This window comes from Ammodytes marinus, assembly GCF_949987685.1.
Source record: "Ammodytes marinus genome assembly, chromosome: 9".
In the NCBI taxonomy this organism is placed as follows: Eukaryota; Metazoa; Chordata; class Actinopteri; order Uranoscopiformes; family Ammodytidae; genus Ammodytes; species Ammodytes marinus.
Genome location: NC_137213.1, coordinates 15,810,050 through 15,824,123, shown reverse-complemented (window position 1 = coordinate 15,824,123; position 14,074 = coordinate 15,810,050). Strand labels below are relative to the sequence as shown.

The window sequence follows — 14,074 nt, the reverse complement described above, 5'->3', positions numbered from 1 at the left end:
AAAAAGAACAAAACTGCTTGTCACAACTTTGCCAGAGAGCACCTGGAGATACCTGAAGTCTTATTCTGTGGACAGATTAGTCCAAAATTGAACTGTTTGGTCATAACCAAAACCGCCATGTTTGGGCAAAAACGCAATTTTGCCTACCACCTAGAGAACCTTCTCCCAAGTGAATAATGGTGGTTTCAAATTGTCTGCAAATCTCCAGATGTAATGTTTGGGTTGGCTTTTACCTGAAAAATCACTTTTCTTGTGGCGCTTGAGGATATTTTTGAAGGAAGTCCACTTCTAGGCAGATGTTAAGTCACTCTTAAAGCTCTCCATTTGTAGATGATTTGCCTCACGGTGGACCGATTGAGCTCAATTTTTTTTTTATGAATTTATAACTGTCCTCAGACAAATGTGCAACATCACAACTCTATTCCTGAGATCCTCTGAGATTTGTTTCCCTTTTAGCATGTCTGACCTGTATGGGTTCACTTTGGTGAGCCTAAACTGACCTGGTTTTATCTCTGTTTTATCTAGTGCCACCCAATTTCTTTCCTAAAGATCTCTCATTACATTGGTCTATTTCATCAACCAATTTGGCCCACCTGATTGTGTCAACCTGCTCGATTTAAGCAATGCAGCTCAGGGTTCACAAACTTTTGCACATACAACATTCGTCAAATAATTTGTTTTATCTGTTTTAACAATTGATTTCTGGAAAAGAAAAATGTTGAATTGATAAACAAACATGTGTTATTTCATATAAAAAATACTGGTATTGATAAAAATGAATTAATAATGGTTAAAATAAATAAAATTCCAAAAGGCTCAAGGGGTTCACAAACTTTCGCACAGCACTGTATTGTGTTTGTAGGGTTGGTGCTTTGGTTGAGGGCATGGTGACAAAAGTTAGAGGTTGTTAGTGTTTACAGTATTCGGCAAAAACTGTATTTGTACCAAAATGTGCAGTCTACTGTAAATCACAGCAAACAGGAGCTCATCCCTGACCCTTCTATAGCTAACTGCACAAAAGCCTTTTGAGTTTAGAAATGTGATTGGCAGTGTGTTCTGTGTGAATACCAAGAGAGAGAATTCAGGAAGAGTGTGCAATATATAGAGAATTGTGTGTAGTGTTGTGAAAAATGTGTGTTTTAGAATGAGAATATGAGTCTAAGGCAGGAAATGTGTTTAGAGTTCAGCAGAATTGGTTAAGCAGTTGGTAAATTAGTTACAGATTGTGCACATTGTGTCTGATGTTCCAAAAAATGTGTTTAAACAATTGTGAAAAACTGTAAAACAACTCTCGTTTGTTCTCACTTTTAAATTGCTACAGCTCCCAAAGAAACGGTCCATATGTTACGACAGCTGCGCATGCTGTTTTGGGCTTTAACAGCAATGTTCCTTTTGCACTATCTATGTTTTTGAATAAATATGTCAGTTGTGGTGGTGACTCATCTTATCAAATTAAATCTGCATTGCTAACTCTTCCCTCCCTGGTACTCAGTTTGATACATTTCATACCTGGTAAATGGTTTCGCGTCTGTAAATAAACAGTTGGGCAAGTGATTTTTGCTCTTCGTGCAACATTCACTCCTAGGTCTTACTGCTGTGTCATCACTGTGACCAATTTGTTGGTCAGAAATTCCAACCGAGAGCATGAACTCTCATCCTCATGCGAAATATCTGGCCCAAGGCAAAATGCAGCGCAGCCATTTCTTAAGAAACCTGAGAGCAGTGTGCGTCCAAAAGTGCGTAGGAATTTGAAACCTTGCAGCCTTTCTTAGCAGATTTCTAGAAAACCATTCACACACAGAAGCTTTTATTTTGGCAGAAAACAGTAATTAAAAAGATAAAATACTGTTTATTGGTCAAATAAAGGGTAATAGAGAGACTGTCTCTGCTTGGAGGGCCTTCTTTATACATGTGGGTTAACTGCTCATTTTCATTATTTTCAGTTAAGTGACTTTTCAAGATTCTGCTAATTGGACCCAGTGGGATTTTCAGCAAAAAACCTTTGATGTTCACATCTCGTTCACACCCTCCCATAATGGTGACAGTATTGTAATCTGTGCAGATAATATTGTTGCATTTTTATAAAGATTGCAGTGTTTGAAATTGGAGGGAGACACCGATTTCATTCCAAGATTGAACTTCACTGTTTTTTTTTCCCTCTGCTGTCATCTTTGATATTAATTGCATGACAGATGGTCATTTCTAGACCCTATAATTATATTTCCAGCGTCAGATTTGTAATTAATCACACTGATGCATGGTATGCGTGTCATTCAAACAAAAATTGGCAAATTGTTTATGAGCATTAATGCTTCCTTATAGTATCTATGAATTAATATAATCCATAATCTGCCATAGCGTAATGAGATCACAAACTCACTGGGGATTTCAATTTGGCTTTCAATACCTTTGTTATATTGTATTATTTATTTATGGAGGTCTGTGCACAAAGCAGCTAAGCTTGTTATCTACAGAATCACCAATTCAAATATGTCGTCAATAAGTTATTCAGTGACATTTATTGGACCCCGCAATGGAATTCCTCTTACTGTAAAATCTGTTTTATATAGCCTAAGTTTTTTTTATTGAGAACCAATCAAATTACATCACAATTACCAAATTTGAGGGCCACAAATGCTGGCATGGAGAAAATGTAATCATTACATGAAAAGGCACAATGATAAAGTGCACCAATTTTATCTGCAGAAGACTGGAGAGTAGAGTGTAACACTGTGTACTTCATATCGTGCAACGGTTAGTGCCACACCCAGTTAATGAATCACCAGCTCACAGAGACTGAGAACAATGAACAAGTGTTTCTGCTCCAATACTCAGTTTTTTTTATCAAACTACAAAGTCAAAACAGTAAGAGGACATTTTATTTACAAGTTAATATTTATTTAAAGAGACATGATGTAGGCTACAATGAGATCCCAGCTGTAAGCAAAGCGTTTAGTGCAGACTTCAGTTAGAATTCAACTTTCAAATTCTTAGAACTTGTTTCATAATCATTTTATTTTCTAAATCTTTACTTGCATTAAATTAAGTTGAGTCGTTTTTTTATGAGATAAAAGTATCTCTTAAATGGCCATGCTGAACATTTCGATTTTTAAAAACATAATATACTCATTTGGGAATGCCAGAATCACTCTAATGAGTAGATTAGTACAAAGGATTTGTATGATCCTTTCAGCTTTTCTTATCTGTTCAGTCTTGTATTCAGACAATTGAAGGCAGCATCGGTAACGCCTAGTTTCTACCGTTCTCACACTCTTGCTGACTTTCACATGCTGTCATGTCAAATTGTTGCAACAGCCTGAATGACACCCAGGGCTGAAACTACGCCCAGTGGACGGTCAAGAACTGCGCAGGAATGTGTTCGCAAACATTCTTACTGTATGATTTGGAGAGTTGACTGAAAGCCCTGAAGCAGACCTGGAGTACCATCCAAAAGCTGCCCAAAACAGACAGTGGTGAAGAACATGCATTGCCGCCTTACATGCAGTAAGCATAAAGAGCAGTAGGTAGCCTAAGTATTATTTGGAAAACCAGTGTTTAAAACGGATAATTATAAGCATGTCATTTGAGATGTGAATTTTGTTAATGCAAAATATTTAAAAAATTTAGTTTTATTATTGTATTCGATTTAGGTATTTATTTACTTATTTCTCTTTTAAAAATATATAAAATATAAAATTTAGAAAACAGTTTAATATCAGCCACACAATTTCAAAACTGTGAAAACAGTTTATCAGTTTTACCACCAACAAACCCAAAGTTCTTACTAAATGATAGAAAACCCCACAGCCCTACACTGTGAACCAATACATCTACAATTATAAACCTGCAAAAATAGCCCCCCTTGCCACTTTTAGAAAGGATTTGCAGGAATAGCTAAGGGGTGACTGGGTAGAAAACCAAGACTCTTAAGCCAAAGAACACGTAATACTCAACACAACATATGTACAACTGATTCCATCTGCATAGATTTCAGTGCAAAAGACTTTTACCAAAAAGCAGCAAAAAATAAAAAAGTACAACAAAAAACATGAGCAGAACGGTGTACGCACACCGACACCACCTGCTTGTTCGTTCTCTCATTCATGTTCAGGGGGCTTTCCAAGCATTATTTCATCTCACAGGCCTCTCTCCACATCCTGTACAGTGAAAAATAATAAACACTGCCGTTTTTGAGCTCATTGTTCATGTCTTCTTGCAAACGTCTGCTAGAGTTTTGAACTTGGGTCCCAGCGTGTTAACAAAGTCCAGGTTATCGTCTTCGCCATAGTCACTGCAGCATCCCACAGAGCCGGCTGCAGAGCCCACCCCTTCAAATGTGTAGGAGTGGGTGATGTCGTCGGCGTAGCGTGCGTCCTCTGTTGTTCCCAGATAGCCAATCTTCTGCGAGACGAAGAAGAAGGGAGAGGAAGCGTGTTATTACTGGCTGTGGACTAAGGCTGAGCTGTAGGAGCCGGAGATACTGCACCATGTGATAACACAGGGCTGCTCAGGATATGACTGGCATTCAGATATTACTTGGTGAACGAACACCTCACTCACAATTTAAGAGAAATAATTTTTCTCAGCAAGAAGTGGAAAAAATACTTAAGTTTATGGAGGATACTATCATGGTTTAGAGAACACACGCTTATATTACACATGAGTTAGCAAAGCCTTGGAGATAGAAAAGTTATTTAACCTGAGAGAATGAAAGGTATACACATCTGAACATATTTCTTTCGGCCATGCTCTCACTCTTAAGACATATTTTTTCTTGTACTAAATACGTAACACAATCTTAACATGCTTTTAACTGTAAAAACCACATTACCTGGTGTAGATATTGCTTATGCGTTTGCCAGGTGTGATGGAAAGCGGAATTCTGGAGGAACCACTGACTATCTGAGCCACCGCCACGACCACCACTCCCGACAACCTGTTCCCTTCCCCCATTGCTCCATTCCGTCAATCTTCCTCCTACTAGTGTGCCATTGTTATAATTCCCTGCGTTCACCTCATTATATGACCCCTTAACTATTGTTCCGTCATTCCCAGAAAAGGGAACAGTGATGAGACTTGAGTCCTGTAGAACACAACAACAACAACAAAAGGAGCGATCAAGCAACCATTTAATAAACGAGAAAGTCAGAGTAAAAATATTTTCATTAAAAAAGGGATATGATCCCAGGAAAAGCTATCATTATGCCGTCTTTACCACTTCTTCCCCTGGAGCCTCTGTGTTTGATTTGAGCAGGATTCCACCACTGTCTCCTATATCCGGCATCTTAATGATATCACCCTTTGTCGTACAGAAAAGGGCAAGAAGTAGGACTGCAACGAGAAAGTACAAACAAGTATGTTGGAAATGAGTGAACAAGGAGGGCATTTGATAATAAGCAATGCTCCTCGTAAAACAAATGGCTGAAGTCAGAAGAAGTATACACTGTACACAGTACACTACTACCATGTATCGTTAATGGAACCAAATATACAAAGCATATTTCAGTGATAGAAGTACACATGCATGAGCACAACATTCCTCTTTTGATTATCTACGCTGGCAAGAGTACAGAAGTGGAGGACTCACAGAGCAGTAGCAGGAGGGCCAGAGGCAACAGTGTAGCCAGTACGGACAGTGACCCTAATGACACAGAGCTTTGTTTGGGCATGCAGGCTCCATTCCTGCACCGGCAGACCCTTACTGTGGCTGACTGTTTTTTACTAAAGCCCTGCAGATCTGTGATTTCAACAGGAACATTGTATATCCCAGTAGGAAGGTATTTCGTCTGCGTCAACCTAGCTGCCGTTCCTAAGGGAGGACACACAAGTAAAACATATGAAGAGACCATTAAAAAAATTGGCATCACAAGTTAAAACTTGGAGCCAATCTTTCAGGACAGTACTTCACCCATAAGTCATTTTGTATCAAAAAGTTTAACCCTTATGGCATGCCAGCACAAAAAAGAGCGTGTGCAAAAACTATTTTTGTCTCAAGAACATAGATAGTAAGCTCAAGAATCAATGTGTTAACTCTGTTTGTCCCAAACATTGACTATAGCCAAAGTGAAAAATCAGCTTCACCAATGCTATTGTCCAATAAAAATGTATCATAGATATATTGTCTCTTCACACATGGAAATGGGACACAATGAATGTCAGTACAAGAGATATGTTTATATTTTAGAAACTGTGCATATTTTGCCCACCATTTGGTACACATGACATATATTTCTCAATACATGGTCACAATTATTGGAACACCAGAAGTTGGTTTGCATTCATGGGTAAAATACATTGATTTATATACTGCTAACATATTTAAATCTGCTTTTAGCTGTTATTATAGTTGGAAGATAGTGCATAGACATTTTAATGAATAACTGAGACTTGGCTTGCACTGCCCTTTGAACATTTCTCAGAGTATTTATCCAAACTGTCCCATTAAACTGTTCTACCTTTCCTTAACAACTTACAGTGCCTTTTTTGGCATTATGTCTCTTTAAAAGGGTAAAAATACAGCCTCCTACCATTGAGTGTTGTCAAAGACCATTTGCCATCACTATCGTCTGGCAAACTAAAGCTGAAGGGATCAGAGAAGGGAGACGCGTCTTTGTCTTCAGCCACAACATACACAGAGCCGAGCACTTTCTCCGTCTCACACACCACCAACTCGCCGCCAGGGATAATTGGCGCGTGATCATTGACATCCTCCACCATGATGATGACTGTTCCTGTGCCTGTCTTGGAGCCTGTAATACATAAACACTATATTAGTACTTGTAGTGCAGGGGAAATGAGGACATGTCGCCACTGAGGATAAAACAAGATGGACGGAGTTGGACCCATTCACCAGAAAACTGTGAGTCATCGTAAATGACGAGTCAAAACACAACTTGTCAACAGGTGTTGAGACAACGCCAGGGAAAGTGTGTTCAGACAGATACTGGCGAGGGTGGAGCTGGTGTACTTAATAACCTTTGGCCGGTGTATCCTAACCACCAAAAGGCGTGAAGATTGACAAACAGGTTGTAGGAGGTGTTTTGCAAGGTACAGTAGATACATTCCCGCTTTCTTAGTGACACTATGAATACTTTTTGCCACACCCAATGGAGACAGTGAGATTAATAACACAATTCACAGACGTGAGCAAAGAAACATGGCAGCATCTAATCGTCAAATGCTTTTGTGTTTATATAGTTGAAAAGAAATATAGAAGCACAGGATATATCTTTGAGCTATTATGAGTTATTATAAGTGCATTTTTTTAATGATATAGCAGCTTGAGATCTGCATATACTCTTGGCTTGTAGAAGTCATAGGGGAAAAAAGCATTTACAAGAAACTTACTTGAATCCACAGCCTTCATTGTAATGTTGTAAATTCCATTTTGGACGAAGGGTGACTCTCTGTCAATAGTGTTTGCAACCCTCAGCTCTGCTGTGTTTTGGTCAACGTTGATCCAGGAGGCTGGGTCTGTGAGCTTGTAATACCTGAGAGACGGTGGGAAAAGCACTTAGTGCATTAGTATTCCATTTTTCAGTTCAACAGTGAAAGCCTGCCCTCCAGAGGAAACCAGAGACATTTCTTAAACACACAAAAAAAAGATTGCTTACTTGATGCCCTCGCTGCTCTTGGTCTCAGGGTCTATAGCTAAGTTTGTTCCGATCACCGTGCCATTGGGTGTGTTCTCTTTGACAGTTAAGCGGATTGTAGGGGCAGTGAATTCTGGACCCTCATCGACATCCGTGACAATGACTTCCACAGGGACGGTCGGCCACGTAGCAGTGGTGCCTATCAGCTTGGCTTCATTTTCTGCCCTAACTTCAAGCTTTACATTTTTGGTCAGCTCATAATTTAAAGGCTGGAAAACGAGGGAGAGAGTGTATTTAAAATACAATTCTGTTGAAAGTGCTGCATTATTGGCATTAACATTCTATAATATGAAAGTCTCTTTATTATAGAAATACAGCTCTTGAAAAGACCACTCTAAATCCAAAGTGTCTCTGGTTTTACTATGTATAAGTATGTGTTAGAATACAATTTACATTTTATTACTGATTAATGATAACATTTCCGAATTCCAAATAAATACATTTGCATTCAGAACTTTTCCATCTATTAATTAAAATTCAGAGTGGTCTCGTAATTTTTTATTCTCCTAGAGCTGTAGTTAACTAGAAACTTCATCTTAATGGTACGAAATTTTACTCACCTTTGTGACATAGAGGAGCCCCTCATTTGTTTTGGGGTCATTGTCTATTCTGAAATGTCCCTTCTCATTTCCTTTAGTGATGACAAATTTAGAAATCCAGTTTGGAGTGTTTTTCAAATCCTTATCTTCAACAGGAATTCTGAGGATAAGTTTTTCCATTTCATTTTCTGGGACAGTGGCTTGATACTAGAGGAAACCAAAAGCGTGTTACTTAAATGAAGCAGCCAGTATTTCAGTAGAAACAGGTTAAAAACATTCGGGTTTAACTCCATGTACAGTGATAACACTGACTTTTGTTGTTTTTGTAACACAACATTAAGACAATATTTCGAGATGTGTTATCACCAATTACTTACAGATGTTTTTGAGAAAGTCGGTGGGTTGTCGTTGATATCGCCCAGGGCAATGGTTACTGTTCCCGTGTTGGTCAGACCCTTTGCTGCACCGCTCCAATCTTGGAGTTTCACTGTCACCAAATACTTCTCCATAACCTAAAGAAGAAATGTCACAAAATGATGAAACCAAGATGGAGCATTTTTTTTATCAACGGACTAGGTCGTATTTTCTAGTAAATACTTAATGAAATGGTACCAGTGCTTACCTCTCTGTCCAGGGTGCTAGTCTTTGTGGTGATGACACCTGTCACTCCATCGATGATGAACCGGTCTCCATTATCCAAGAGAGTATACTTGATCATGACGTGTTGGGTGCCTTCTTTGTCTTTGTCTGTAGCATTCACCTTCCCCACTACTGCACCTGTGATGTAAAAGATGGCAATATAATTTATTATCACACTCTCACACACACACACACACACACACACACACACACAGTTCGCTAATTATCCGGTGTGCATTTCACACAACTCACCTAATCTGCTCTGCTCGGGCACAGTAAGCTGCTGAGCGCCTACAAATTCTGGAGCATTGTCATTCTCGTCATCTACAAGTATGGTGATGTCCAAATAATCGTCTGTCTCCTGATCTGTGCCGACATTGAAAACTCTGGTCCTTAACTGTGAAGTAGAAGAAAAGTCCATTCGATTCAAAAGTACAAAAGAAGTTGATGAAGTCGTTATACAGGGCCTTTTAGCAGATATACTTCAATGTCAAATGTGAAATATTCCATTCCATTTTATTTGTTGTATGTGATAGTAAATTGATTTTCTTTTGGAGCACCGATCAGACAAAACAAATAATCGGAAGACGCCATCTTGGGCTTTAGAAAACCAAGATAGGCATTTTTCACTGTTTTTACTTTATTTATAGACAAGATGATTAATGATTGACTCTTTCGGAAAATAATCAATCATGAAAACAATTGTTAGTCGTAGCCCTATTCCGCACTCACTGTAAATGATGGGTATTTCTCACGATCGACAGCCTTGAGCACAGAGAGCATCCCGGTTTCTTTGTCAAGCTTGAACACTCCCACTGGTTCCTCATTATAACCAGGTCCACTGAAGGTGTAGTAGACTTCGTAATTGGTTTCCGAATCTGATACGATCTACAACGGACACAAAATGTTTTCATAACATACAAGTGAACACAAATAACACTCGGATTGATTCAGTTGTTCAGGGAAAATAACAACTCTATGAGCTCTTTCAGCTTGCAAAAGGCCTACTCTGAAATGTTTCCAGAAAAAAAAAAATTAAAAATATAAATATGCTACAACATTCCAATCTATCAAGCTAATTGCACTCATGAATTTAAAAAAAAGCAATCCCTGCATAAGGTAGGCCAATGTCATGTAATTAATGGGTGTGTCTGGGTGTGTTCATAAGATAATATGGGAAAAGAAAAGAAAAAAGACAGGTGCATCAAAGTGACAAGCAGAAGATTGTGTGGTTTCGATTGCAAATGCAGAGAAAAATATTATTTTTTTTAAACATGTAGTATAAACCTTATATGCACGCACAATGGTAAATTGGGCAGTAGGCCTACTATCATTTTGAGGATTACATTTTCTATTTCTCGTGGAAAAGGTCCCTTCTCATTCTCCAGTATGTTGAAGGGTGGGGGACTCCAACGTCTCTTGGAGCGCTTCAGGAAGCCGCTTTGACCTGAATACTGTAACATGCAACGACAGGTTTAGGCAATTGAATAAATAAAAAATGCAATTAACATTCTGGACTTTTATAACGAGGCTAAAATCACATAGACCTATAATCTCACCTTTCCTTTCGACATTGTTTTGGGAACAAGGTGCACTTCCATCTCGCTTCTTGGCCCGGTGTTGTCCTGAGCCCACACAGAAAATGTCCGCCCTTTCGCTGTCACCCACACAGCAGAACGAGCTACTATCACTCCATTACTCTCGATAGTGAAATTTGGGTCCTCCAAAGTTAAGTGCATCGATTCAGCGTCACAGTCGGCAACTTGGACTAAAGAGCAAGAAAATGAAAAAGCAGGGAAAAGTGGTGTGGGCTTCAAAACCAATTCAGATAACACGATAGAGACTTCAAGATGCAATGGAGCCAAACTGTTTAATGCTAACGAGAGGAAAAACAGGTAGGCCTAATAAGTAAGGGTAAGTAGCCTACCTTTTGTGATTTCGTATCCAAGGTGAATTTTGTTGGGCACGACGACGTATAAAGAGTCCGGAATAAAACACGACTCCGCACGGGACAGGGTCTGAGGCAGAAGGGTGAGATTTGAACAGGTTTATCGGGCGAATATCCGTCAATATTAGCCACCTTTAAAGTGCTTATTTTAATGGCAATGCATTAGCCTACAATGTAACATTATTCACGTGAACACGACAGTCATACGTTACGTTCTACGCTTACTGATTGTGTAGCGCAGAGGATATGTAACAAGTGGAAGACACTCACCAACAACAGGAGGCAAATGTTGAAAATTAAAACATTAGCCATTTTTGCAACAAAACAAAACAAAATCTAGGAGGACGTTGTCCTGGTCCGCGGGGAAAGGGAAGGGGAAGCGGGACTCCACGGAAAGCGAACCGTCCGGAGAGTGACAGATGACGGACTAACGCTGGCGTTAAAAGCTCAAAAGGAAAGAAAAAAAAAAGGTCACCCGGCCCCTCCAGCAATAGTGAAGTGAAGACAGGCGGACTTTACTCGTAGCCGCGGTATAGCGAGAGTGAGTCAACATACAGCAGACACACCTTTGCTGCCCCACCCAGACTGTGAGCTTCCCTGGAAGGCGACGCACCTCCGGGCTGCGCTCAGTGTTCAGTAGGCTAGAGATCCACACTCCTCACGTCTACCTCCTTTTTTAAGTTTGCACATATTTGCTTTTATTTCTTGCCAGCAGGGGGACACATTGCTTGAGTATTCTTCCAGCTAAAGCACTCCTCTAATCAACTTTGGACAAAAAAACAAAAACAAAAAAACAAAGCTTGACAACCATATAATTTTCCATGGAAGAGTGGTTGTTGCAACATAACACAAACGCATGCAAAAATAGTATAATGAGAGAGGCAGGAATATTCCATGGAAAGCTTATATCTCTGAATGCTGACCAGGTGCTCTAAGCTACAAAGGAAAAGTCAGTGTCCAAGTATGAGATGTCGTTTGAATATATTAAGCTTTGTACTGCCTTGTTTTTCAAGATTATCTTGTCTGAGAGAACCCCTCCCAGATCTACATATAGATTGTCCTCTTTCCTCTGCTTTTTTTTGTGTTCAGCTCAAAATGAAATCTCTCTCCACTTCACACCACAGGAATGTGTTTGCTGAATGAGGCCTGGTGTGGGGGAGGATACTCCCACAGGGAGGCATTCACTATCTCTATAAACTTCTGATAAAATAAGTGGTCAGGGCCAGCAACACTGGGCCTGTGTCCTTTTAGAAACTGTTTGGGCCTACTGCATTGGGGTAGCCTAGGTCTGGTTTGAAGGGTGCATTTTGGGAAGTGAGTATGTGGGGCTGCAACAGGAAAGGTGAGGAAAATGACAGGAAGACTGTGTTGCTGTGAGTCATGGGTGTGGACGTAATGAGACGCCTTAATGCTTGAACTGTAAACAGTAAACTCAAAACAGACTCAGCAAAATACCCTCCTGTCACTGCCGGGCTAGAATGAAAGTGAATTATCGTTGTACTTAGGCTTCTGTGTGTGTGTGTGTGTGTGTGTGTGTGTGTGTGTGTGTGTGTGTGTGTGTGTGTGTGTGTGTGTGTGTGTGTGTTTACAAACTGCACAGAGTATATTTGAACAGAGAAACAATGCTAAGTTTATACTTATTCCCGTGTTGACAAAATGTCTGACTTCCCCGTCCTACACTGTCCAAGCCTGGTCCAACCAGACCATCCTACTTCATTTCATTTGTGAAATGAAAATTGAGCGGAAGTAGGTAGGCGGGTGGTGCCAGGCTAGTCCACTCATGTCACACTAACCAAAGCATGACTTGATGACTTTTATGCTGAATATTTTTTGCTGTTGGAATACAGACATGAAATACAAAATATCCTCACAACCACAATGGTGTTAAGCTTCATCCAATGCATGATGAACTATTGATTGCACAATGGTGTGGCTCCGTCTTTTGAACACATCTGTTTGGCATTGTTGTTGTTGTTTGGGGCGACTGTGGCTCAGTTGGTAGAACGGGTTGGCCGATGATCAAAGGGTTGGAGGTTCGATCCCCGCCCTGCCACCTGTTTCATAGTTGTTGTGTCCCTTGGGCAAGACACTTCACCCACCTTGCCTCGTGTGAATGTCGATAGTTAGCCTGCTATCGGTATATGAATGTGTGTGTGAATGGTAACGTGGGAAAGGGAAACAGGTCTCCCTTGCAAAAGAGTCTTCGGACTCAATGGGATATACCTGTATAAATAAAGGTTAAAAAAAAAAATAATAATTGTTCCTATATATCACGAGGTATGACACAATAGTACCAATCATCTATAATAAGACAACCGATACTGTCTGCCGCTCATAACAGATGTATTTGAATGGTACATTTTAAAAGCTGTACTGTCAGATGGCTCCTGTTGTTCATATATGACTTCCCACCTGTGTAGCCCTGAGGTAAGAACGTTCACCTTAATGGAACTACTCCACCCCTCTCTCCACGCCTGTTGGCTAGCCGCCAGCGAGCGGCAGGGTGGAGCATTCACGTCATGGTTAATAGTTGGGTGAGACAAGTTGCTCAGTGGTGCTCTTTTTTTTCTTTTTTTTTAAGAGTGCTGTGATGAATAGCGATCTGCTTATTAGTGCTTGTTTGTTTTGTGTAATGCATGAAATATCCGCTTTCCCATTTACCAGTTTAAGATACCAGTTTATACGGTCACCGTCAGGCACACCTAGCAGGAACAAGCTACCACGACAACCCTGCAATACTATCTAAATAAAAGTTCCACGTTTTGCTGAGACTTAGAGACATGTTGACTCAGTTTCAGAGTAATTTATGCCATTGAATTGTACTGGGGGAAGTTAACCCTATACACTCTAAGATAAAAATGGCAAAACTATATTGGAAACAATAACGTTCATGAAGGTAAGAACTATTGCAAAACCATTACATTAACCCCTTGATGCATGAATCCTCTGTCAGGATGGTTTACATCTTTACAGAACTTATGAACTTATTTTTTTTAATCTTATTTTCCAACTGAAGTAAAATGTATACCAAACCAATTATTATAAGTATATGTGAACTATAAAACACAACAAAAATATATTATAATTAAATTAAATCCACCGTGGTGGCTGAAGTATAACTATTCCTTTTAAACTAATGCATTTACAAGAGAAGAGCTTTTGAATGGCTGAACAAACACTGTAGTGCCCACTGGCACTGGGCAAGAAAGAGTTGAACTCCATTAGTTTTAGGGAGGTGTACTTAATTAAGCTGCAAGTCTTAACTTGGTCTCCTGAAGTATGGCTAAATGTTTTCA

The 14,074-nt window shown here is 39.7% G+C and overlaps 1 protein-coding gene across 1 annotated transcript; it reads right to left on the bottom strand.

Moving 5' to 3' along the window:
• Window positions 1-1,790: 1,790 nt before the first annotated feature.
• Window positions 1,791-11,383, bottom strand: dsc2l (desmocollin 2 like). Its single transcript, XM_080034398.1, has 16 exons — window positions 11,049-11,383; window positions 10,758-10,848; window positions 10,390-10,598; window positions 10,177-10,284; window positions 9,563-9,718; window positions 9,083-9,227; window positions 8,814-8,968; window positions 8,569-8,703; window positions 8,213-8,398; window positions 7,614-7,861; window positions 7,348-7,490; window positions 6,528-6,749; window positions 5,588-5,809; window positions 5,216-5,331; window positions 4,832-5,083; window positions 1,791-4,401 (listed from the first exon to the last, which is right to left on the bottom strand). The coding sequence occupies exons 1-16, from the start codon at window positions 11,088-11,090 to the stop codon at window positions 4,204-4,206; spliced, it is 2,628 nt and encodes an 875-aa protein (XP_079890524.1). The 5' UTR covers window positions 11,091-11,383; the 3' UTR covers window positions 1,791-4,203.
• Between the last annotated feature and the right edge of the window lie 2,691 nt (window positions 11,384-14,074).

Bases quoted from the DNA above. Each gene is read 5' to 3' on its own strand.
- dsc2l (XM_080034398.1), bottom strand. From the start codon at position 11,090: ATGGCTAATGTTTTAATTTTCAACATTTGCCTCCTGTTGTTG. The intron at 10,599-10,757 runs GTAGGCTACTTA...CTTGCTCTTTAG, and splicing joins TGGATACGAAATCACAAAAG to TCCAAGTTGCCGACTGTGAC. The intron at 8,399-8,568 runs GTAAGTAATTGG...GGTTTCCTCTAG, and splicing joins CGACTTTCTCAAAAACATCT to TATCAAGCCACTGTCCCAGA.